This window comes from Neolamprologus brichardi, chromosome 8 (assembly GCF_056152115.1).
Source record: "Neolamprologus brichardi isolate AB-2024 chromosome 8, ASM5615211v1, whole genome shotgun sequence".
NCBI lineage: Eukaryota > Metazoa > Chordata > Actinopteri > Cichliformes > Cichlidae > Neolamprologus > Neolamprologus brichardi.
The window spans coordinates 7,567,570-7,592,622 of NC_142111.1; the positions used below are offsets into that span (position 1 = coordinate 7,567,570).

The following is a 25,053-nucleotide window of genomic DNA, read 5'->3' on the forward strand; positions in this document are numbered from 1 at the left end:
TGGATAAACAGATAAAATATTTGTCTTAAAGTTAGGATTAAATAGTAAAATACACTGGATACACAGCTGAAACATGCTAGGAATACTAATACTGCCTAAGAATTCTGGATAACTAGGTAAGATTAATATTGTAATACTATATTTTCCCAGCTGGCCATTACAAAGAACACAGGTTTAATTTTGGTACCAACTGAAAGACCTCCATAGTGGGTACACTGCTAGCTGTTCATTTTAATCCATGTAGAAGCAAGTCTCACCATTAGGCAACCATTCTGGTAGCACCTCTGAGCAATTATTATCTAAATGAATGGAGAGAAAGTCTTAACTTTTCCAATAAAACTGCTTAAGTAGAATTACAAAGGATTATTACTGAGAAAAAAAACAAAGCTTGTTCCATAGTGTTGACATGAACAACACCCCCGGTGCATTCCAGAGCTCTTGAGCAAATGCCGTGGTAATTCAGATTATAGATTTAGTAAGCCAAGAAAAACAATAAGTAGACTTACCTGCATTTATGCTAACAAGCACATGTGCCTCACGTCTTTCCCTGTTTGTCTGTTTATTGCTTCTTTGGAGGCAGAGGCAAGGCAACCGCCGCCTTTGTCATTCCAGAACTCTCGTAAATATTTGATTCAGGATACTTGGAGCGCCATCTCTTTCACTTTTAATATCGAAGTAAGGTATTGTCCCTCCGGTATCACTGCACACCCACTGCACGTCTACTCTTCAAAGACTTAACATACACTCGGGAAATCTGTTTATGCAGCTCCCACCCAACTCATCCTGAAACAAATGTGTCACAGTAACTGCAAGACTGCACATCTGCCCATCGGTCATCACCCCATCACACACTTATCACACTGATCCACTCATGACTGTTCCGTGACCTGCATGTCCGCACTTACACTGATGAAGCACGGTACTTCATCGACTTTATGGAGTCACAATTCCAACAGCTGATGTTTTTTTTTACGCGAGACTTGAATGATCGAGGAAACTTTAGAGAATATTCAAATCAAACTAAAAATGCATACTTATGTCAGAGTGCAGAGGTTTCTCTCTATTTATTGCTTACAGTAAATAAAAAGAACACACATATGAATGTGAACACCTTTTTTTTACTATCTGTCACTACTTGCATGGTGCACTGAAAGCACCTGTCTGATCTTATCTGAGGAAAAAAATGAAAGCGCAAGCACCATGTAGTGACAGGAAAAAAAGAAAAAAGAGGAAGAGACACAATAATGGAGAGAGAGGATTAGAGAAATCCCTGTCCAGATCTGTGCAGATCAGCTCAAATCTTGATCATTTGTTTCTTCCGGGGGGTGGGGGTGGATGCAGGGTAAAACAAGCTGCACATACTCAATTATTTAACCATTACCTGTTAGTGCACATTTAGGAAAGTCATGTCATCGCACTGCTAATCATTCATGCTACAGCTGGAGGTCTGAATTTGTTGCCAGCCAGGAAAGGCAGCCGCGGTCTGCTGCCCCTCTGCACACTCTGACTAAGACGTGACTGTAAAAACAAACTTTTTTATGCAGCCAGCACCAGACTGTTACCAAACAATCAGACAAATCTCACATTGCTGTGGACACTATCTACCCAAAAGTATGAGTTAACTCATGTTGGACTTGTTAAAGATGGCTAGAGGATTCACACCTTTTACCTGGCTTCACTACAGATTTTGAGCTAATCTGCCGATGCCTCAGACTTTCCTCTTCCAGAAAAACACATAGGTAATTTGTGTGGTACACGTGCATGTAAATCATGTGCTGTGCTGTTGTCATTTTTAGATGTAACAGCATCCTGGAAAGGCAAGAATGGCAATGGAGGTTTTTAGCAAGTGTTAGTGCCAGTATGCAATTGCATGTGCACGGGCGGGCACACAAACGGAAGTGCACAAGAATAACAGAGATCGTCAGCTGCCCCGGCACAGAGAGAGGAGACTTTAAGTCTACCTTTTTAAAGTAAACCTTGTTCTGCTCTGCAGCTACAGTGGGGCAAAAAAGTATTTAGTCAGCCACCGATTGTGCAAGTTCCCCCACTTAAAATGATGACAGAGGTCTAGAAAAAACTGCATGTAGTTAACCCAAACTGGGGGTTTTCCTGAACGATAACCAAATAGGTTTTGTGCCAAACCCTAACCAAACCACGAGTGAAAGCAAAACATAAAAGCAGCCAAGACAAAGCTTGAACTCCAGTCTGTTGATCAGAAGTCAAGAGTTTGTGTGTGTCTGCCACTTAGACTGCAGACTGGCCAGGGTTGCCTGCAGCAGCCAGCTGATATGACAGGCACAAATCGCCAACACAACCATTTAGTTGGAGGGTTTCTTGAGAAGAAAGATTACACTTTCACTGAGTTAGTTTAGCATCAGTAAACCATTGTTTAAATACTCCTAAACTGAAATTGTCACTAAGGCTGGGGAGGATGTTGCTTCTTTTGCAGTTATTTGATCAATTTAACCTCCTTTTGTAAAAACACGCCTTTAGAAAAAATGTCTTTTAAAAAACGGACGACCAAAGGAACAACAACACCTCCCATTCAAATTTGCGCAAACCTATTTACCGGCATTTCCTACATGAATGAACTAGTTGCCCGATAACAAGTAGTTGCATAAATCACATGAAAAATGTAGAGTATGGCTTGTAGGCACTAGAGATGATCCACTCCTGGGCAAGCTGCCATGAAAAATGAGTTGTAGAAAATGCTTGAGGGCTCCTGTAAAACCAACGCAGTTTTCCACCCTGGTGCACCCAGCGGAGAGGGCTCAGTATAAACATGAAGGTGCATTTCACTTGTGAGAGCAGCAGCCCAGAAATAAACCTGCTATTGTCACCGTCGCTTTTATGTCTAACTTGTTCAAACAAGCTCGATGCGGCAACCTCAGTGCGCCCAGGCAAGAGACAAAGACACACCTGCAAAACGTCTTCATGCTTTACAGATGCCTACCGTTTTACATCAAGGTTACGCTGTTGGCTTCCTGTTTAGCGCTTTGGGTGCATGTGTGCTGTCGTACTTTTGTCATCAGGTTATATTAGGCGCTCTCAGTTCTAATTTAGGGCCACCATCATAATCAGGACTTCACAGCAGAGGTGATTTATGACACCATGAGCTGCTTTTCCACGTGTATTTATAACAGAGTTGTAGAGTGATGAAAGGATCTGTAATAACAGCAATTTAAAGCAAAGTTTAAAAGTTCATATATTTCCTTTAACGTGAGAAATTGAATGTTTTTCACTTTAGAAATGTTAGTTTGTTTTGATTATTATATTTTAAAGATCAAATGATATGTACAATACCCAACCACTCTCTTTGATATGCCTGTTCAACTCAAACATCTAAGCAGCCAATCACACGCCACCATCTCAGTGCATTAAGGCGTACTTGGTCAAGACGACCAGCTGAAGTTCAAACTGAACATCAGAATTGAGAAGGAAGGTTTGTTAGTTGGCTTTAGTGCCAGACGGTCCGAGTATTTCAGAAACTGCTGATCTTTCGGGGGGTTTCCTGCACAACCATCGAACCAATGATGGCCTGAAAAAGTGAAAATATCCAGTGAGCAGCGTTGTTGATGTCAGAGGTCAGAGCTCACAGGAAGACAGCAGGAAGTCAGATAACCACTCTTTTAACCTGAGGCATGCAGAAGAGCATCTCTGAACACGCAAAATGCCAAACCTTAAAGTAGATGGGCTACAGCAGCGGAAGACCACACCAGATGTCACTCCTGTCAGCTAAGAATGGAAAACTGAGGATAAGATTCACAATAATTGGGCAAGTTATGACTGAAAAAACGTTGGTTGGTCTGATAAGTCACGATTTCTGCTGCAGCACTCGGATGGTAGCGTCAGAGTTTGGTGTAAACAACACAACAGCATCGATCCAGCCTGCCTTGTATCAACAGTTCAGAAAATCATAGAAAACAGCAGGTTTACTTGTTTAGAAGTGGTATAAATCTAGACATTTTTCATAAAATACTTCGTTGTATGTCCAAATTCACTGCCAGATCCATTTCCCTCCAAAATAAAGAGCATCCTGGATCCTGTCCTATTAGTAACATCAGGTACTACTAACATACAACACAGTTACAGCTGAAAGAACAGAATCTTAACGAAACGTGTGTTTGTGACAGCTGAGCAATGAATTTGTTTTTGCCACACTCCATTAAGTCATCACTGAGATCGCAGGTTTTAACCCTGACCAAAACTGCTGTGTCCCTCAGTAGGGAGTTTTGTACAGCTGTGCCAGGTGATGTGTGTGTTTGTGTGTGTGCGCGCGCTTCACAAGTGTGTGTGCAAGTGTATGCTCCTGCCATCTGGCCCAAAAAGTCAGCTCCCTACCACGTTTCCGAACAGGAAGGCAAAACAAATCCTTGATGACACGGGTCAGTGGTTTAATTGTCTCTGTGGGATTCCTGCGCAGCCAGCAACTCTAGCAGTCCCCTTCATCTCAGCAACAGACGAGCCTGCAGCACACTGAAATCAATTCATCACTCTTAAAAACCTGCAAGTGCCCTAGCGTGTGTGTGTGAATTATCCAACCCTGCCTTGACTTACTATATCATTTAAGAGTAGACAACATATTAAGATATTTTGCCAGTGGGTAACAAGGTCTGCCTTAGTCTGACTTTCCCGTTCTCTCTTTCATACCTCATTAGACCCGCTGATGGTCCTTATGTCTTGGACTTCCACCCATTTGACAGACCAAGGTATGTGTCACACACATTTGCTACACAACAGCGTGGCGTTTTAATTCACAAGGCTTAAAGGACAGTCCAGATGTGTTAAACTCCCTTAGTACACACACACACACACAACAAGCATGAACGCACAGTGCCACCAATGGGTGTTTGGTGTGAGCCTCGGGAGACCCCACCCAGAGAGCCCGTGTGCTGCAAAGCAGTTAAAACACAGCGTACCTGCACCACGAGTGAGATGCTGACAGCTCAGCTCCCGCCTTACAAATACTACACGGTGTGTATTCATTGAGCAGCCGGCTCAAGCAGCGACGATGTCCGCTATGACAGGCGACGTTATTCCCACCTACCTTCAAGATGAGGCCGGTTCCTTCTGCCGAGTACAGCACAGAGGGGTCCCCGCCGGTGAAACGCTCACTGCCCTACATAAGTTCTATCTGCCTCATCACGCGGCCACAAGGAAGAGTGGTCTCCCTGTTAAGCGCGAGCTCCAGATGTTAGTGAGGGCGGTACCGTGTTCACGTGCCATAAAAATGTGAAACAGCTGCCAGCTGAAGCCTCCGTACTATAGCGCGTACACCGGATTCACTGAGCTGCTCATGTGTAGTCTCTCACCCGGTCCGCCCACTTTGCCGCTGCTGCCTCCACCGCTGGATGGACGCCGACCGACAGACCGACCTACGTGCGACTGGAGGGCGCCGTCTATCGGCGATAAAGAGCAACTACAGGCTAGGCGATAAAACAGGCTACATAGTTGTAATTGTAAGGTTTTTAGGCCAGGGAAGATTAGAAATACCATCTGGTCTCACAGTTATTTAAGCCGTTTTTTTTTTCAGTTTAAATTCCTAGTTGTACATCTATGTGAGAATTACCTACTTGAATAATAAAGGTTTGCTTTAACACTATTTTCTTTCATTTATTTTTCCTTGAACTTTTTCGATTGTGAGCACAGTCAGCCAAAACTAAAAATTATAAAACAGTATCTGAGAGTGTACTGTTGTTTCTTTTCCTATGAGTTTGACCTTATCTTAATACAGTATACAGAAATCACTGTAAATGTCATGTGCAGTATTTTAACCTAGTTGCCATAGGGCAAGAGGCAGGGTTCTGGGACAGGTTACCAGGCTAACACATGGAGACAGATAACTATTTACACTTATGGGCAGTTTAGAATCACCAGTTAACCTAACCCCACTAACTGCATAGTCCTATGGACTATAGGAGGAAGCCAGAGAACCCATGCAAACACAGGAGAGAAGAGCCAAACTCCACACAGAAAGGCAGAATAATGGATTTGACCCCAGGACCTTCTTGCTGTAGGGTAGCAGTGCTAACCAACATGCAACTGTCCTACCCCTCATTGCATGATATAATAGCCAAAAAAAAATTCTGTTTGGATCAGTTACAGCATGAGCAAGGTTGATATAGCAGAAATCCAAATTTCTGCTAATTTGGATCTGGAAGCAAAGTGATGTATGAAAAAGTACTTTCCTCAACATTCCTTTATAAAGCACCTTGAACACTAATTGATATATAAAACTCCTACAATTTCTTAAAGCCTATAAAAGTGTCACAGCAGTAAAAGTATGTGTATGATCAGGAAATGCCCTTAAAGCATTACAAGGAATAATAAGAAAAATGCTCACAATTACAAATGCCGCCAGTGTCCCAGTAATTCAAATCATTCCAAGAGCAAATTGTACTCATATTGTAGGATTTAGAAGTGTTAAAAGAGACAAAACATTGTTAACTAAGAAAGCATATTTAACAACTGGACATATCCCTCATTATTAGGGTCTAAGTGAAGAAATAAAGTTTATTATGTTCCAGAAGCACTAAACATGCATGAAATCTATATTTAAGATCCCGCTAGACCCCAGGAATATTTGTGTACTGTTAAGCTAGTGAAACCTAATGTAATGACTGAAGAGCAGAATTGTCACGATCAGAAATACATAACTGATATGTTATTGCATTAGTTCAACAGAGGCTTTGGAGAGATGAAGATAATGGCTTTAGCTTTTTTGTTTGCCACCAGGTAAAGAAGTGAAAATACCTTCAATCTATTTTGCATATATTTTGGCTCAATGATTCAGTCAACATATATGCAAAGACTTGAAACCAACAACAACAACACAATTAAATGCAAAAATAAAATACAATAATTTGGGTAAATTCAAGGTTAAATATTACAAAAACATATGCATAAAAAATAAAAAACAAATCAAAGCATGAAAGAAAAAACAGGTCAAGGTACAGACTAAACAAATACAAAAAAACAAAATAAAATTATAGGTTTATCACATTTCATAAATGAAATAATGTCTGCATGAATTTTATTACTGTTGCTGATGCATTAAATGGCATTTTCTTTATTTATCTTAGATATTGGTGTTTTAAACATCCATATTTCTCTGTATTCCAAGGATAAATCTATCCAAGGGTCCTATATATATGCTGGAAAAAACATGTCATATATATATATAGTAAAGTAATTTTATCTTCTTGGTCAGAGATCTCTTCCAGCACAGGTACTGCAGTAGTGGTTTATTCGCCCTAAAACAGACTCCCCTTCAGGGTCAGTGTCTTGGTCTCCCGGATCTTCTTACCATCCTCTTCTATACACAGCCATCTAAAGTCTTTAAAAGGTTTATCTGACCGCTGTCTCTCATCATAACCCCCACAACATTTAGTTCACACAGCGATGTGATTGTTGTAAGCGAAACAATATTGCCCACAGGTTATAGCCTAGAAAACGGATCATATTTGCGGTCACAGGTTGTGCAAGCCTGGCCAGGTGTTCCTGGGTGTGTTAGGGATAAATTTTCACTTCAGTGGAAATGGAGGTTACATGAAAAAATAAAGAATGCAAGGCAGTTACTTAAACCTGCAGAAATGGTCTAATGACTAAAAATATACATACACAAAAAAATCAAAGCGAGAAGTCATTGAACCTTTGGAAATGTGAGGGATTACAATGTCCAAATGGGTGAAAGTAACTTACAAGAACTATTCAAGGATGGATGGAAGGGAAAGAAGCTAATGTAGAATATATTGTATTTTCAAGTTGCTTTTAAAATTAGGTTACATCTAGTTATACACAAGAAAACGTAAGATGTTAAAATGAATTGGGAACCAGTTGCTTAATAAAGTGTTTCACTTATGCTTAAATAAAACATGCTTACAAATTTGCACACTAGACACTGGTCTCCTTGAAAAAAAAGAACCATTGGCAAAACTGTTTAGCTTTGCTGAGGTTTGAAAAGGGATGTTGTGTGGTAAACAGCTGTGTGCAGTTTGTCTTTTCTGAGTATTGGAGAGCAAGTTTCCTCCTGCTGCCTGTTTAGTTGTGAGTTGCTTGGCTGCATGCAACACTTCAAAGGCCACTTCCTTCTACTGCTGGAGGCCAGAACAGGAAACAGCATTTGCCAAGTTCTTTTTTCTCAACACTATACTGAGAGGGACAGAACCTCCGCGATCGTAAATGCTGTATCGACCATCCAAATCCTGGTTTAAGCTCATTTACAGACACTCAGGTAACAGCACAAATACAAGAAGCCATAAACATGTGCATACATGTCACTTAAAGCTATTTCCAGTTTGTTGTGTGGCACATCACGTGGGAGTACAAAGAACCGCTTCTGTCTGTAAAAACTGCTTGTGTTGAGGAGCTGCACCAAACTAGCTTTGAGGATAATTAGCTGGGGTAATCAGAACAGACTCGTGCTGTGCTTTTAGGAGACTTTTATCAGTGTTAGAGGGAAATATGTTAACTTTTTTGAGTATTATTTTAAAGGTTGAGATTTTTTTTTAAAAAATTAGAGTACAATTTAACACAGGATGAGTGAAAGATAAGTAGCTAATGTAAAACAATCATAACTGTATGGTTGTATGTATTTTACTGCTGACAAGCAGTTTATAAACATTCAAATCACACAGTCTGGAAACCAGTGAGTTAGTGGTTACTAATTTATATAAGGCAAACAAATGTAAATCAAAAATAAAGTCAACAGCATACAGTATTTTAAAACATGTTTTTGCCTCATATTGTTGGATTTCATTGAACTGTCATTAGATGGATCCCACAGCTTATTCGGTTTATTTGGTTTTGAAGGCAGCAAACTTATTTATTATTAATGTTATTTCTCTAACAAATAAAGGGCTCTCTGTGTGTTGTACTGCTCACTGAAACATGTACTCCTGCTGATGCTGGCTTTTTTTGTTACAGCAGGTAGAGAAATCATTTTATTCGTAAATAAAGGAATCTCTGTATGTGTGTTCATCTTTCTTTCATCCTAGTCTGGCGATCTAAGTGAGTGAGTTTGAAGTCATTTAGGTAAGCAGTGGTCTTTTGGGGCGGTCTTTTACACATAAACCTCTAGCAGAACTAGGCTCAGGAAACGGCAGCCATGTGCCATTAAAAACCAGTAAAACTATTTGCTTGGTTTAATCAACAGTTATCAAAAATTAATAATTGATTTAATCTTTATATTGCAACTCAGCTCCAGTGGTGCAGCTAGTCAGCGTGCAGTGTTTCTAAGGCAGTAATGTATGAAGAAATGCTAAGGTTGAGGATTCAAGCCTCACCTGGACTCTTCAGTGTGGAAATTATGTTACATGACCATAAATAGCAATTTAATCTATGTGTTCGTCTCACTACTTAATTTAAGTAAACGTTCATAAAAACCATTCAAAATCTTCCATTTTCATTTAAAAGAGCTTAACAGAATTTCAGCACCATTAATGTCACGGTTTGCCAGGGCAAGCCGTGGGGAATGTTAGAGAAAGGACCCAAACGCTGGACTTAGTGCAATTAACAGTGCATTTATTTACAGTGGGGGTAAATATACACCACACAATAAGTCTCCCGAGTGTTCCCTCAACTCCTGTGTCGTGCCTTCTCCCAAGTGCTGGTATTCCGTGCTCTCTGCTCCTGTGCCTACGCACACCCCGTGCGTCCTGCAGTCCCGTGTTCCGCTCTCCTGAGGAAAAACCCACAGACGCAGCCGTTATGGCACCACTCCAGCAGGCATACACTTAACAGTACTTGCGACACTGACATGGAGTCTAACTCAACGATCCTGCGCCGGAGGAAGCTCCATTGCTCTGTTAAGTAGCTCCCCCGACGAGCCTGATCAGAAGCAGGTGTGTGGGAACCTAGGCGTGACCGGCAGCTGGCAGGGCCACACCCATCAGGCCTGCAGGTGGCTGTCCTTCATCCTCCAGCCACACCCGCAGACACACGTACACACACACACACACACACACACCAGCATGGAACACAAGAGCACAGTGCAGCAAACATACACGCAATAATAATGATAACAATAACAATAAAAGGTTCACACCGTTCACGGACCCCGAGTCCCAGGAACCGGGTCCGTGACAATTAAGGAAATCTTCAGTCACAGTCTGGTGCTCCAGTGGTGCAATCAGTTAGTGCACAGTACTAATGACAGTTCTGAGTTCAAGCCTCATCTGGAGCAGGCAGCTTTAATCAATAGCAAATATGGTGAACAACAAAGAGCACATTCTAGAAAACCTAACGGTCCACCTATGGACATAATGGTACTATCCATTTCATTTCTTAAGCACTACAGGACACATACTCTACATTAAAAGGCTTTTTAAATCCTCATGGCCAGTCAATTTGAAGCAATAACTATAATATATGTCTCTAACAAAAAAAACTGCATACCTGTTTTAAGAATACGAGCTTGGTCTTTGTAGGTGTGGACAGATTCACACGTGGCAAGCCTGAAGACTCAGAAGACTGTTGGTGCTTGTTTGAAATCGTATATCTTGCTCTATAGTGGTGTCATTGTAATGTATTTACTTTTATTTTAATTATCTGTGCATGTTCTCATTTTTGTGAATTTGTGATATTATTTATAGTGTGGCTAAAAACAGTGGTAGGGTTTACCTACTGACAGGAGACCATTATCAAAACTATGTTCCTATAGATGTTCAGTGTATGTAGATGAGTAATTGTTTGGAGTTGTTTCTTTCAAACTGAACAATTCTGGCTTTTTATAATCTCATCTCTTTGTTTTTCTATTCAGCTCAATTCATGCGTTAACTTACTTTGGCACAGTATATGTGTAACACTAAATTCAAGTTGACAATCATAATAAAACGGTTATTTCTAATTTACCATGTTAAGCTTTGGTAATAATTTTGAGCCATATAAGAGGTTTTATGTGACTTTTGACATGAGAAGATTTTTGTTTTTTTTGTTTGTTTGTTTTTTAGCTTTATAGCTTATTATTCTTCCAATTATTATTGATGTAATGTTATTTAATGACTATAAATATTAAAGGGACACTTGAGTAACGGTGACTCTTCAGCATTAAACATCACTTTTAATGTATATTTACCCAAACAAAAAGACACGTGCTGAGTTTTTTTGGTTCACCATATAAAACTGCTATGGACAGCTAGAGTCAATGAGGACAATTAGGAGTGGCTTAAAAGGAGAGGAGCTAAAAAAAAAAAATAGCTTATTTCAGATAGTGGATGATCTGAGGAGCTGTTAAAAAGTTAAAAAACGTGGATCTGGAAATGAGCAAAACAGCTGCCCAGTAAGTTTACCATTGCTAGAAATCCAAAGTTTCCAACTCTGAATTTTGGTATCCAGAATAAACATTTAGTTTTATTATTTGTTTAAACCTCACTCAAGCTTCAAATTGGAAACAGAAAGAAGTCCAGTAAACAATATTAGCTTACATACAAGGCTCACTGAGTCTAGTGAGGCAGTTTTACACTGGCTGATTTTCACGTCTTGTGTTAAGATTAGCAGAGGCATTAAAACTTGGCTTATATGTATGCGATCTCTATGTGCACTGCAGTGTGGTTCATAACGTTATGGGCTCACACCCACTGTTCTGTAACCGGCAACTTGTGGACCTGCAGATAACAGCAGCTGAGACAAAAAAAATTATCATCCAAATTACACTAGTATTGACTCATTTTCTTTATTTTAATGTTGCTAACAGAAGCACTAAATTCTGTTTTAATAGTTGCTAAGGTTTAGAGAACATATTTAAAAGAATTCTACCATCAATGAACAGCTGCACCTTGAGCTCTACCCCACTAATGATATGGTAAATACGCAGTGTGACGCACATACGGTAGCAGATAGTGTGGTGGTGTGGAGCCCGCACCCTGCCCTGGCTGCGGTCTGATAACACAGAGGCAGAGAGACAACACATCTGCTGAGAGGTCAACCAGTACAAGCTGTTTTCTTCAGGCAGTAGGAACTATTACTTTTGCTCTTTCACTCGTCCTTCTTTTTTAGCATTTAGGTTAACAGGTTAATGCAGCGACAAAAAATGGTTGATTAGTTTCTTGTTTGTTTTTTTGGCTGTAAAGACCTAACACTTTGGATATTTGGCTACAGTGTTTCTGTGTATGATAGGCCACAATGTTGTCCAAGAAGGAAAAAGACTTAATTAAGGAAATATGGGAAAGACTGACTCCTGTGGCAGCAGAGATTGGAGCAGATGCACTCCTTAGGTAGGTTGAGACTTACCTGAGTAACCTTCATACTTTACTGCATTGTCTTTAAATGGTTTTGCATGAAGATTTAGGCTCCTACACACAAAGTAACATCTTCAGTAAGAGTGTGTGTTGTGATAAATAGATTCCTCTACCAATAAGCTTTCATTTCAGTTTGCAGATGTTAGTATTAGATTTTAGTATTGCTACGTGATTTCCTAGCCATTCCTAAAGTAAGTAGTTACTGCAAACAAATCCCACAAGAGAATGTAATGCTTATCTAGTGCTCACTGCTGGGTAATTCCTGAAGTCTCTAATAGGGATTTCAAGGTGTTGGCAATGATCCGAGATCATTTTAGAAACTTGTGGGCCTCGAGTTCACACAAATGATAATTGGTGACCAAAGACAGTCAACATGTAGCACTTACTCTGTTGCTCCTATCATATCAGCATGGAAATAATTTCACTTTTCCCTTCTTAAGGATGTTTGCTTCTTATCCGGGCACCAAGACATATTTTTCCCATCTAGACATCAGTCCTAACTCCTCCCACCTGCTTTCTCACGGGAAGAAGATAGTCCTGGCTATAGCTGAGGGGGCCCAAGACATCAGTCAGCTAACTGTCACCCTGGCTCCCCTGCAGACTCTGCACGCCTACCAGCTTCGGGTAGACCCCACAAACTTTAAGGTGCCCAAACACCTCAGACCTATTTACAGCCCTTCCATCCCCTTCTTGCATAGGATTTTTTTTAAATTTACTTTTAATCTTTTAATCAGTTTTTTGTTATTCAGATTTCCCTATTAATCCCAGCCAACATTTATATGTGGGGCCCATATGGTTTGGAAATGGGCTGAAAAATGGGCCCCGTATAGGATTGTCCGCGGGTTCCGTAATGGCCCCATATTAAATGCCCATATAGGTGTTATGTTAGAAAAATCTGGGAACTAAATGGGCCCCAACTGAGCAAAGTACACAGAAACCCACCTGGACCCCATCTTTCCAGTTTTTTCTGGGTACCATGTGGGCACCACATAGGCTAAAAAGTGGGTTTTAAGTGGGATTGTCCGCGGGTTCCATAATGGCCCCATTTTATAAGCCCATCTCAGTGTTATATTGGTAAAATCTGGGAACTAAATGGGCCCCAACTAGGCAAAGTACATAGAAACCCACCCGGGCCCCATCTTTCAAGTTTTTTGTGGGTACCATGTGGTTGCCACATAGGCTAAAAAGTGGGTTTTAAGTGGGATTGTCCGCGGGTTCCATAATGGCCCCATTTTATAAGCCCATCTCGGTGTTATATTGGTAAAATCTGGGAACTAAATGGGCCCCAACTAGGCAAAGTACACAGAAACCCACCCGGGCCCAACCATTCAAGTTGTTTTGTGGGTACTATGTGAGTACCACATAGGCTAAAAAGTGGGTTTTAAGTGGGATTGTCCGCGGGTTCCATAATGGCCCCATTTTATAAGCCCATTTTGGTGTTATATTGGTAAAATCTGGGAACTAAATGGACCCCAACTGGGCAAAGTACACTGAAACCCACCTAGGCCCCATTTTTCAAGTTCTTAGTGGGTACAACATGAGGAAAATATGAGCTAAAAAGTTGGAATGGCATTATCAGTGGGTTCTGTAGTTGCATCTTACTTCTAATTTGAATTGACTAATTTCTGGCACTGAGTGGGCCCCATGTAGTAAAACAGTCACAAAATCAATTTTTCAGACAGCTAATACGGGTTCTGTGACACAAAGACACCAAATATATTAAAGCTGACCGCAAACAAAAACTAGTTTGTAAATAAAACCATTTCAAAAATCACAAAGGTACACAAAACAACATTTTTCACATTTATTTTGTCCAACAACTGTGATTTTACGTAACTGTATTCCAAAGTGCGTAAACTTTTAAAAACTAGAAATATCAAACTACAGCAAAATTCCTTAGATATTTGGAACTGTAGCAACATGGGGAAAAAGTCAGATGGAAAACTCAAAAGCTTATCTTGAATAAGCAGGGTTTCTTTTTTCGTTTTTTTACAGAGCCGTAAGTCTATTTTGTACCCTTGCAGCCCTCGGTCCTCCTCTGTCTTTAGCTCCAGTGAACCACTTGGACAGAGCCTTCTCTGCTTCTTGCAAGTTGACTTTTGATGTTAAATAATTCTTCAGTGCCTCTGCAAATGAAGAAGAAAAATGGGCAAGCCAAAGTAAAGTTAATCTTAGCTTACTTCATTTGGTGATGATTTGCAAAGAACAATGTTTATTTCACTTTATTGCCTCAAAAAATATATACAAATTGCATGATAACCAATCTCAGTTACACTTTCAAACACTTTATTAAAAAAGTTTAGTTTTCTAAAGTTCAAATGTCTCAAGTGAAACTAACTTACCATACACAACATTAAAAAGACGCAAATCTCTGAACTTTTTTTCTCCATGTCGGCCAAGCATGTTGTACTCCACAGCCAGCTCAGGTGATATGAGGAATTTCATCATCCTTCTTGTGGCATCGTCTACACTTGTTTCCCCTGTATCTGCTACCATGGAAACCTGAGGGAAACATACAAAAAGGACAGATTAGATACTGGCATCTGGTTAGGATGCTTCCCTGGTGAGGTGTTTTGGGCACGTCCCACCAGGAAGAGACCCAGAACACCCAGGACATCCTGGAGGGACTATGTTTTTCGGCTGGCCTGGGAATGCCTTGGGATTCCCCGGGAGGAGCTGGGTACCGGATTGGGTCGAGGGGCAGCAGCCTAAGCTTAAGATAATGGACCAGAATGGAGGATACATGGACGCTTTACATAATGCTTAATGTTTACTGTGTGGTATTAAAAAAAATATGGTAGTAAACACAAGCTAAACTAAAAAAATTAATTGCAGTTCCTTAACCCTTTATCCCCAATAATGTTACGCAGGATAACTGGTAGGTCTGGTAGTTTTTTTCCTCTACTGTATACTATATGAATGTAATCAAGGATTAATAACAGAAGAAAAAAAAAGAAATTGAAATTTTGCAATTTTTACTAAAGGCAATCAAAATGTACATGAATAAAATATTTAAATTAGTAAATTCAAATTAATAACTCTAAAACACTGAACAAAATCAAGTATTTGACCCTGTGGTTTATTTTCGGACTTCTCTTTTCTTCTAAAGGTCCAGTAGTGTTGGGCCCCTGGCAGAGCTCAGGTTTGACGAGACAGGTTTGGAAAAACCTGTCGCTGGCGACTTTTTGGGAGCTAAAGGGTTAAAATAAATAGGAATTGGCCAAAATTTGTATAAACTATCATAGCAGAACAAAAGTAAAAAAAAAAAAAAAAAAACTTTATCTGTTATCAGAATCAAATATTTGATTAGAATAAAAAAATGTAACTTTCTGGAAGATTTCTCGTTACATCTGTAACGTAAAGTAACAACATCTCAGAAAAGAAACATGATAGCAACAGAAAAATATGATAGCAGTGTGATGTGATGGTCCCTGGCCAGATTTTTACACATATTATAAACCCTGTGACACAAAAACCACTGAACTCTGACACGCACAGACTGTTTTCCTTCGTGGTAATGAAGAAAAATGCTGGTCTAGTATGTAAAAGGGAATTTATTCTTCCAGGAACTGAAGCTCCGTAATGCAGCCCTCCAACAGCCAAACCTATCTGTTCTCTGATTGTCTTGATGCATGCTCAATCATCCAGGTAAGTGAATCTCCAAAAGTTGATTCTGTTCATCTGGACGTAGCGCTTGCAGCATTTTCTCCCACTGAAAATGCTACGTCCAGATGAACAGAATCAACTTCTGGAGATGTTGTCTGATTGGATTGTTTAATTGGTGATTGACATGAAATTGACCAATCAGCTGAAAGGAAGAAAAATAGGGTCAAAATTTGGATGTGTAAGTATAAATCCACACACAGCCAGGAAAGCCGAGCACAGAGTTGTTTGTAGCACCAATTCAGCCAGAGTGGAGCCAGATGGATTTTCCATCCATCCACACTGTAAAGTCTATAGGCCAGCAAGTGATAAGTTAAAAGTGTTGTTGGTATTTTCTAAAACAGTTGTATGCAATAGGAATTGCTGTTTATAGTCCTCCTGTATATCTGCATGTTGCCTCCCAATTAAAACCTGTGATAATGGAGATTCAAATTCATGTCATATCTATACCAACAGTTATCAAGTATCCGGATCGACCTTTACTGATGTGCTTAAAGGAAAATTGTTATTTCCATGTATTTTCCTGTTCTGCCTTCAATTTTGAGGACTTCCCCCCACATTTCTAGTTGTGACAGTGCACCTACAACAAAAAAAAATCTGCTGTGATTTACATTTGTTGAAAGAGCAATTTTGTAAAATAGTCTATTTTTGTATGCACAGTTTACAAATCTGTCCTGTACAGCATGGACTGATTGCATGCTAAAAAGTTGTTTCTTGAAAATAGATTACACAATACATTTTTAATTAATAACATCAGCAGAAAGCCTTGTTATTAATTAGATGTACAATTTCTATAGAATACGAAACAACTAAGTTCATTTTTGATCATATCAATACCAGCATATTACACAACTAGTGATGGGATTTTCGTCTCTTTTTAGAGAACCGGCTCTTTCGGCTGGGCTCGCTAAAAAGAGCCGGCTCTTTCGGCTCCCAACCGGCTCTTCAGGTTGTTTTGTTGCTTTAATTAATTTATTATTAACAACAATATAAAATTATGCACAAAAGGAATTACTAATGTAAAAAAAGAAAGTGGTTTTATTTATATATGTTTATATATAAATATATATGGTGGCCCCTAGAGACAAAGCACGTACAAACTCCAAAACCCATTTCTAGCGTTAACTGAACTTCCAAAACAGAGCTACCTAGATCACTTAATTTACACAATTGAAATCATATGTGTATTGTTTGTGTATTTATACACAAGCACTCATATATATTCATAAAAAATTCCAAAAACTCTTCATTTACCTGTTACTACCACACACCAAATCCGGTCGTTGGTACTTCCTGGCTTGTGTAGCCCCTAGGTAACAAAAGCTCAACACTGTGCCTAGCATCCTGGAGCACTTCTGTTGTGTTTTGTATGTGCTTCGGGGTTTGTACGTGTTTTGGATTTTGTACGTGCTTTGTCTCTAGCGGGCACCATAAATATACTTTTATTTATTCTCTCCACAAAAATGTAATAAATAAATCATATAATACAAAAAACAACTATTTACATTTCAACTTTTAACTATTTAATATTTCAGCTTTTTCCTTTTAAACTAATTTAAAGTGAAACAACACAAAACACTGCATACCACAACACAATTAAATATAAATTAAAATATGAAAACAAAAAGAAGATGCACATTTTCTGTCATATGGACCTGCATGAATATGCTTTCTGAATCCTTTATCATCCGCAATTGAAAATAGTTGTGGATGATTACTATACCTTTCTAATGTGACGTTGTTTTCCCTGGCTCTCTTTCTCTCTCTCTCCCTCCCGCTCTGTTCCTGTGCTACTGAGTGTGTAACTACCGCCCCTCCCCCCTCTGCCCAGCGCAAAGCACAAGGTTCGCGTGCAGAGTGAGAGAGGGTGAGAGAAGGGAGAAAAAAAAAAAAAAAAAAAAAACACACTCGCGTCATTCACTTCAACGAGTCGGCTCTAAGAGCCGTTTTGTTTTGACCAACACATTACCAACAACCATGATGAAAAACGCTCATCTGCTTCCATCACCATCAGCTGATTAACATTGAGCTGCTGCAGTCAACACCATCAAAGTAATTTAGTGTTTAATGTTATGTTATTTAATGCTTTTATTTTTAAATCTTTACCAGCGCTTAAAGACTGTAGATGTTCACACCTGGTGTTAGAAAACCGAGCTCACAGCAGTATTTTTTTTATAACAGGAAATTTAAATTTTTATTGGTTACCGTGTTTATTACCACTTTTATCAGTAATGTACTTCCTATAAAATATAGATTTGATAAGTTACCGGTTTATTGAAATCAGCTAGTGAACACATCGATCACTTTATTGAACTACACGCCTTACACTCTTGTGAGCTCTGGTTACTAACAGCAGGTGTGAATGTCCAAAACGCAGATAAAGATTAGAATAACAAGGCAATGTAAAATCGGTTTAATGCAGTTGATAGTAGCAGCTCAGATGGAAATCAGCCAATTGTGAGGAGAGCAGAGGACCAAAACTGTCAGAGTTGTGGGACAAGTGAAGAGAACACTGTTGGCATTATTGTTAGCATAAAAGATGGAAATTTAAATAAATGTTAAATTTTAAAATCGATCATTGCCTTCTGTGCATATATACATATATATATATATATATATATATATATATATATATATATATATATATATATACACATACATACACATATATATATATATATATATATATATATATATATATATATATATATATATATATATTGAATACCAGTAAAAAAAAAAAAAAAAAAAAAAAAAGGATGCCCCAAAGACCATCACTTTTCAAAAATAATAATAATAAGTAATACAAATAATATGGAAGTTACTTACATGTCAAAGATGGTGCTTGTGATCTTGAAGAATCTAAACGTGATAAGGAAATGAAAGAAAGTTAATGATAAAATACAAACATTTTTGTTTTTTCCCAGGATAATTCCATATAAAAGATTCTCTTACTAATGCCCAAAATGAACAGTGTAATTAAAAGTTTGAAAGGCACTGCATGTGTTTATATGATAAACTGACTAATTCAAGCAGCAAACACTAGCAGTGCAAAAATGAATCTAACTAGCTGACAGACTTTACAGTCACAGGAAGATATATCAAAATGGTGACTTAAGCCAGAACAAATGACTTGACAGACATAAATCTTAAATTCCTTTAAGTAAAAAATTGGTGACATATTAATAAGTGGTCCCTAGTGGTTTTCAAATTATTACATGGCTTGTTAATTTTTTATTAAATTATTAAGAAGCCAGATGACTTCAAAACATTTACAAATTACTATAAAGCACTATCCAAACTTCAAATCAAGTGGCAAAATCTCCACATTAAAAGTACTCACAAACTATAAAAATTTGATTATATTTAAAAATATGCAAAAACGAATTCAGTGGAATTTTTACCTGCTCAAGAATACATTAAACATGCACTATTTAATTGAAAAGGACAAAATTTGTGTACTTTTAGAAAGGATTATTAAATATTTGGGGATACTAGCCATAAAGAGGGTCTCGTACATTTATGGGCATCTAATTTCCTGGATTTAATGGTTTAAAAGTTTAATAGGTCTTTGAACTTGATAATAAAATTGAGTCCATTATTAGCAAAAATAATTTTTAAAAAAGAGCAAAAATGCTTAATATATAATAATCGTTTTAAACTTAAGCTTTGTAATTGTAGCAGATTTCATTATGCCTGTAATTTTTTATTTAGCCCCACATTAGTAAAAGCCATAAATGGGAGTTAGATTTATTACTAGTATTTTACACAGCATTCAGCTATAGTAACATGTTCTGCATTTTCCTACTTCACCATCTGATCTGAACAGCTGCACTCTCTTAATTAATTAATAACCTAACATTTCTCAGTAACCAATAACTAGATGGGACAGCGCAGTATCTAAGAGAGTGATCAGACAGTTTTTGAGCTAAAGAAGCTGTGTGTTTCTTTTGGGGGCTTTTTGCACACTGATCCACCACCGTTTTCCTATAGTACAATGCATATCTGGTAACATTACCGTAAACGTGACCAGTAGGTTCACGTTCAGATCAGAAAACTGTTCCAGCTGCAGGCATCTACTCCTGTAATTTAAACAATCACCTCATACGCCTCATGTTTTACACCCCTATAAGGTGAGCTTGCTACACTGCACATGAATATTAGGTAACATGGTATGACTAGCTCATGTTCTGACATTTAAGATACTGTTCAGCCATTTTGTTTACTGGGTAGGGCATAATGGCCGAGTTAGCTGAGCGGGAATCCACTAAAGCCAAAAAAATAATATAATTTTTTTTAATTAATTACAAAAACCTTAAAGGAAAACCTAAGAAACAGTTGCAGAAGCACAGAAAAAAAACTGCCGTGTTGTTATAGTGTGTAAATTCAAAATCTGTATAGAGAGAATGGTGCAATGAAAACAGAATAAGATAAGATGAACTTTATTGAGTAGAATATAGGCAGTAAGAGTTTTGTAATTAACTTTAAATTATGTTTGCCAAAGACAATGCAGTAAATTAACCCAGTTCTACCTGCTAGCTAAAGATGTTATGCTTCTCCCCCTTATACCATTTAGGACGACTATAGAAAGTTACTAAAATAATCATTGATGAAAACTTAGAAAACTTTAAGTATTTACCTTTGTCATAGTTTTCGATTCTTTGGTATCCTTTTGTCCTCCATGTTCTCAAACACCAGGGAGAAAAAAGGCCGCAACTGACGGAAGACCGCGAAGACTAGACGCTAGGCGGTGCAATAGGCTCCTCCCTCTTTTTAAACGAGGCAATAGGAGCTGCTCACATTAAAAACAACTTTATTTAAAAAGTCGTTTTACACCTGATACAAACATTTTAAAAGTCAAACAATGCACAAGTTTAAAAGAACAATTTTATTTTTAAAAGTTTTTTAAGCATAGGGATGGTTAATATGTTTAAAAAAATTATATATAATATTTATCAAATAATTGTCACCCAAATCAACATCATAATAAAAATATAATTAATAAGATATATAATAATGATAAGAAGAAGAATAACAGTTTACCTAAAAGCTCTTCTAACATTAGACTGCTTTTGAAAAGTTTCAACAGTGTCAAACAAGGGAGTTTCACAGTTGAAGTGTGACTGCTTGAAAGACCCCATTCCCTCTCCTTTCCACTAGTTCAAAGAAAATATAAATTATTTCTGGTTATATAATTTGAGGGCACAAGTTTGAAGAGTAACATTTTAACAGATCGGTAATATACTTCAGGAGCTTTACTGGATCTGATTAACCAAAACTTCCATCTTCCATGTAGCTAACTGTCTTTTCTCTAATACAGTAGAGTGTGTCTGATCTACTAAAAATCCTCAACTGCATGTTTGCTCAATTAAATAGTCTTAATTGTTTGAACAACTAGTAATCCTTATAGTAATCCATATAGGTTTTTTATTTGTATTTTTTGCTTTTCTTTTTTTCTACTCTTGTGTCCGTTTTAATCACTTATTATTGCTGCTGTGACAAGTGAATTTACCTAAGAAGAATCATGAAGTCATTATTTTATCTTATCTGAGCTTCACCATGCAGCCTACCATGCAGAGCGCTGAAAGTTCAAATTAAGTACTTAAAATGAAATCTAAAATTTAAAAGTAACCAGTTTCAAACCAGTTATTTGGAATAGTGTGCAGAGTGTTTTGAGTAACATTGAATGTTCAAAAACATCAAAGTTCCTATAGTCTCACTTGACAGCTGGGTTGTAGTGTCTGATAACACATAACATCTTGAGGTCTCAACGTGGACTTTGAGTACATTTGCTAGCCAAGGCTAAATACTGAGAGGGTCAAAAATGAAGGGTAAAGAACATCTGACTGTACGTAAGGATAGCAAAAGTGATAGACTGAGGTTGTGCCAAATATGTTAAAGTTAGGGTGATTTGTTAGAGAATGGTACCCCATGGCTGCCGTCTGCAGGTTACAAAAGAGAGTTATGTTCATACTTTCATTTTTTTACAATTTGACTTTCAGAACTCCCTGGGTTGTGTGCAATCTGTGATGGGCTTGTTTGGAATAAATCCTCCTTTATTCAAATAACACTTTCTCAGGCTCTTCACAGAAGAAGAATCCTCACATAAGCATGTGCTACCATTTTGAACCAATGTACACATTTACCATCACTGACCCAACTAGGGTCTACATTGGATGCCCACCCATATGGCTTTCATGTGAGAAACCCAAGTGGGTCCCATATATACTAAACAATCTTGAGCCCATGTAAAATATATGCCCATATTAATTTAACATAACCCATTTGGGGCCCACATAGACATGTTTTCAGGGTCTGACTTGCATTTGCCCATGTGTGACACATATAGTTTGACCAGGTGGGTCCCACCTGTGTCATCAGGACTAAAAAATATATACTGATTACCTCACTTTGCCCCACCTGGGGCACACAGCAAACGCTTTTCTTTAAATGACTGTGTTTGCCCATGTCTAACCTAGGTGAAAAACCCAAGTGGGTCCTACGTGTGTTTTCCATTTTGAAACAAATGAAGTGTTTCCCATATTTGACCCAGCCATATATATTTATATATTTCCACTTGGTTTTGCCCATATGGCTTTCATGTAAACCCAAGTGGGTCCTAAACCCAAGTGGGTCCCATATATACTAAACAATCTTGAGCCCACGTAAAATACATGCCCATATTAACTTAACATGACCCATATGAGGACCACATAGACATGTTTTCAGGGTCTGACTTGCATTTGCCCATGTGCGACCCATATAGTTTGACCAGGTGGGCCCCACGTGTGTCATCGGTAATAAAAAATATATTGACTACCACACCTTTGCCCCACCTGGGGCCCACATAGACATGTTTTCAGGGTCTGACTTGCATTTGCCCATGTGCGACCCATATAGTTTGACCAGGTGGGCCCCACCTGTGTTATCAGTGCTAAAAACATATATTGATTACCTAACTTTGCCCCACCTGGGGCCCACCAAAACATGTTTTCAGGGTCTGACTTGCATTTGCCCATGTGCGACCCATATAGTTTGACCAGGTGGGCCCCACCTGTGTTATCAGTGCTAAAAACATATATTGATTACCTCACTTTGCCCCACCTGGGGCACACAACAACAGCCTATCCTTAAATGACTGTGTTTGCCCATGTCTATCCCAGGTGGAAAACCCAAGTGGGTCCTACATGTGTTTCCCATTTTGGACCAAGTTAAGTGTTTCCCATGTTTGACCCAGCTAGGACCTACTAAAAGTACCCACTTGGGATTGCCCATATGGGTTTAATGTGAAGAACCCAAGTAGGCCCCATACAAAAAGCCCAGTTTGAGCCCATGCCCATATGGTACCCATCCAGCCCGAGCAAAAACCAGGTGGGGCCCATATATACATGTTGGCTGGGAATTATATCTACTAATCCAGTAAAGCCTGAACCACGAAATAATTGCCAGAAACTCATGTATCAAATATGATGCACTTGCTATTACAGGGTTAATATATATACTTGTGCAATTTCTTTGTTGTATGCTATAAGGCGTACAGGTGACTGCAATGTATGAAATTGTATTTATTTGTGCATTTTAATTCTGCATGCAAAAGATAATCCTATTAGTATGTAGGGATTTTTTCAGTAATTCTATAATAGAGTTTAACTGAACTAAAAAGAAAACAACAGATTTACTAACTGTAAGTCTGCTGCTGTTTTGTTTTTCCAGCCTGGAAAAATGGGGTTTTTTTTATCTATTGACAGCACTAATTAAAATAAATAATACATTTGATTAAATGGGTTCCTCCAGGAATATTGAAATGGGGTGCACAAAGGCAGTATGTGAACCTTATAAAAAATTATAAGTGAACAAAATGATAATGTATATATTAAGTATATTAAGTATAAGGTATTATATTATACATATATGACAATTGTGGGTGTTTGGGGAATTAAAAGCTGTGAAACTAGCCATTGTGAGGCGAGAGGGTGAGGAGGAGACGATATTTTTAATGCATTGTTTGGCACTTAAAATGATCAGACATGCTTTCTGTGCAAATTACACAATACTACATCACTATATTAACAATAACACACTGAGGACGACAAATGGCAGTGTGTGGGTTCATGATTTTCAGAAAACTGACACATACTATAAATTATGTAAGTATGTTGTTCACTTTTTAACAATCTTTTGTGTTTCTCCTGCAGCTGCTGTCGCACAGTATGCTCGTCAGCCTTGCCTGTTACTTGGGGGATGAATTCACACCGGTGGCTCACGCCGCCATGGACAAGTACCTGTCAGCGTTTGCTGCTGTTCTTGCTGAGAAATACAGATGAGACTCAAGCACTGGGTTTCCAGAAAGCATATGAGGCATTTATGATGCTATGTAAAATCTTTTTGTTTTTCTCTCTATGTGTCACTGTCATTACTTTGTTACATTTTTTAATGGTCAAAAATGTGCAATTCGTGTGTTAGTTTTTGTGCTGTTATATTATCAAATAAAAACAAATCGAATCTGTGGTTTTCCACGCATTATCATATCACGTTCAAAATGCATTGTGTTGATCATTTTCAAGGAATTCATCATTTGACTGAGTTAAGTTTTTGTAGTTGCTCACTGTCATGTCAGCTGATAATTTACATGATTTTACTTAAGCAAGCTTTCCTACTGTAAAATATTTTTATAATAAATAATACATTTACAACTACAAAGGCACATTTGATATTAAATCTAATCTGTTTTTGTTTTATTGTTTTATTTTTCTAGTATTACAGAAACAAAGGATTCAGGTTTTAACACCAGTGAATTGGGAGGACTGACTCTCCAGGTTTATCTATGGACCTCAAATATAAAGTATTTACGGTACACATAGCAACAGTGCCCCCATTTGGTAAACTGGTGGTAATACAGATGCATACTGCTGCGATAGTCAAAGCAGCTCATAGACAAGATGTTAAATGTCAGTTTTTTAGTTATTTAAGTGAAATATCTTCTGTAATTTACAGACATCTTTGTTGTGAGGTTGATCACACAAAAATTAACTTTTTTTTCAGGATTGGATTGTGATGCTTTTAAGCCGAAACGTGCTAATACTCTTTTTTACTTAATGGGAGTGTAAATGTTTTTAATATCATGACAGCAGAATGAACTGCATTAATTTCTTCA

At 38.2% G+C, this 25,053-nt stretch overlaps 2 protein-coding genes and 1 long non-coding RNA gene across 6 annotated transcripts in view; 1 reads left to right on the forward strand and 2 right to left on the reverse strand.

Annotated features, from left to right (window-relative positions):
• rhbdf1b (rhomboid 5 homolog 1b (Drosophila)) overlaps positions 1 to 5,332 on the reverse strand; it is a 39,935-nt gene extending 34,603 nt beyond the window's left edge. For all 3 annotated transcript variants that reach the window (XM_087845355.1, XM_087845354.1, XM_087845353.1), the window contains exon 1: positions 5,048 to 5,332. The gene's annotated coding sequence lies outside the window, so the exon portion shown is untranslated. The remainder of the gene's footprint in view (positions 1 to 5,047) is intronic.
• Positions 5,333 to 11,837: 6,505 nt separating this feature from the next.
• On the forward strand, positions 11,838 to 24,598 carry hbae4 (hemoglobin alpha embryonic-4). 2 transcript variants are annotated; one of them, XM_006800899.3, is made up of 4 exons: positions 11,838 to 11,949; positions 12,097 to 12,212; positions 12,677 to 12,881; positions 24,095 to 24,598. In XM_006800899.3, the coding sequence occupies exons 2-4, from the start codon at positions 12,121 to 12,123 to the stop codon at positions 24,221 to 24,223; spliced, it is 426 nt and encodes a 141-aa protein (XP_006800962.1). In that variant the 5' UTR covers positions 11,838 to 11,949; positions 12,097 to 12,120; the 3' UTR covers positions 24,224 to 24,598. The 2 variants fall into 2 exon arrangements, with proteins under 2 accessions (XP_006800962.1, XP_006800961.1); XM_006800898.3 differs by having other exon boundaries at positions 11,860 to 12,212.
• Positions 14,027 to 20,621, reverse strand: LOC148101731 (uncharacterized). Its single transcript, XR_015719455.1, has 4 exons — positions 20,539 to 20,621; positions 18,729 to 18,761; positions 14,579 to 14,738; positions 14,027 to 14,362 (listed from the first exon to the last, which is right to left on the reverse strand). It is a non-coding gene; the product is annotated as an uncharacterized LOC148101731 (long non-coding RNA).
• Positions 24,599 to 25,053: the final 455 nt, after the last annotated feature.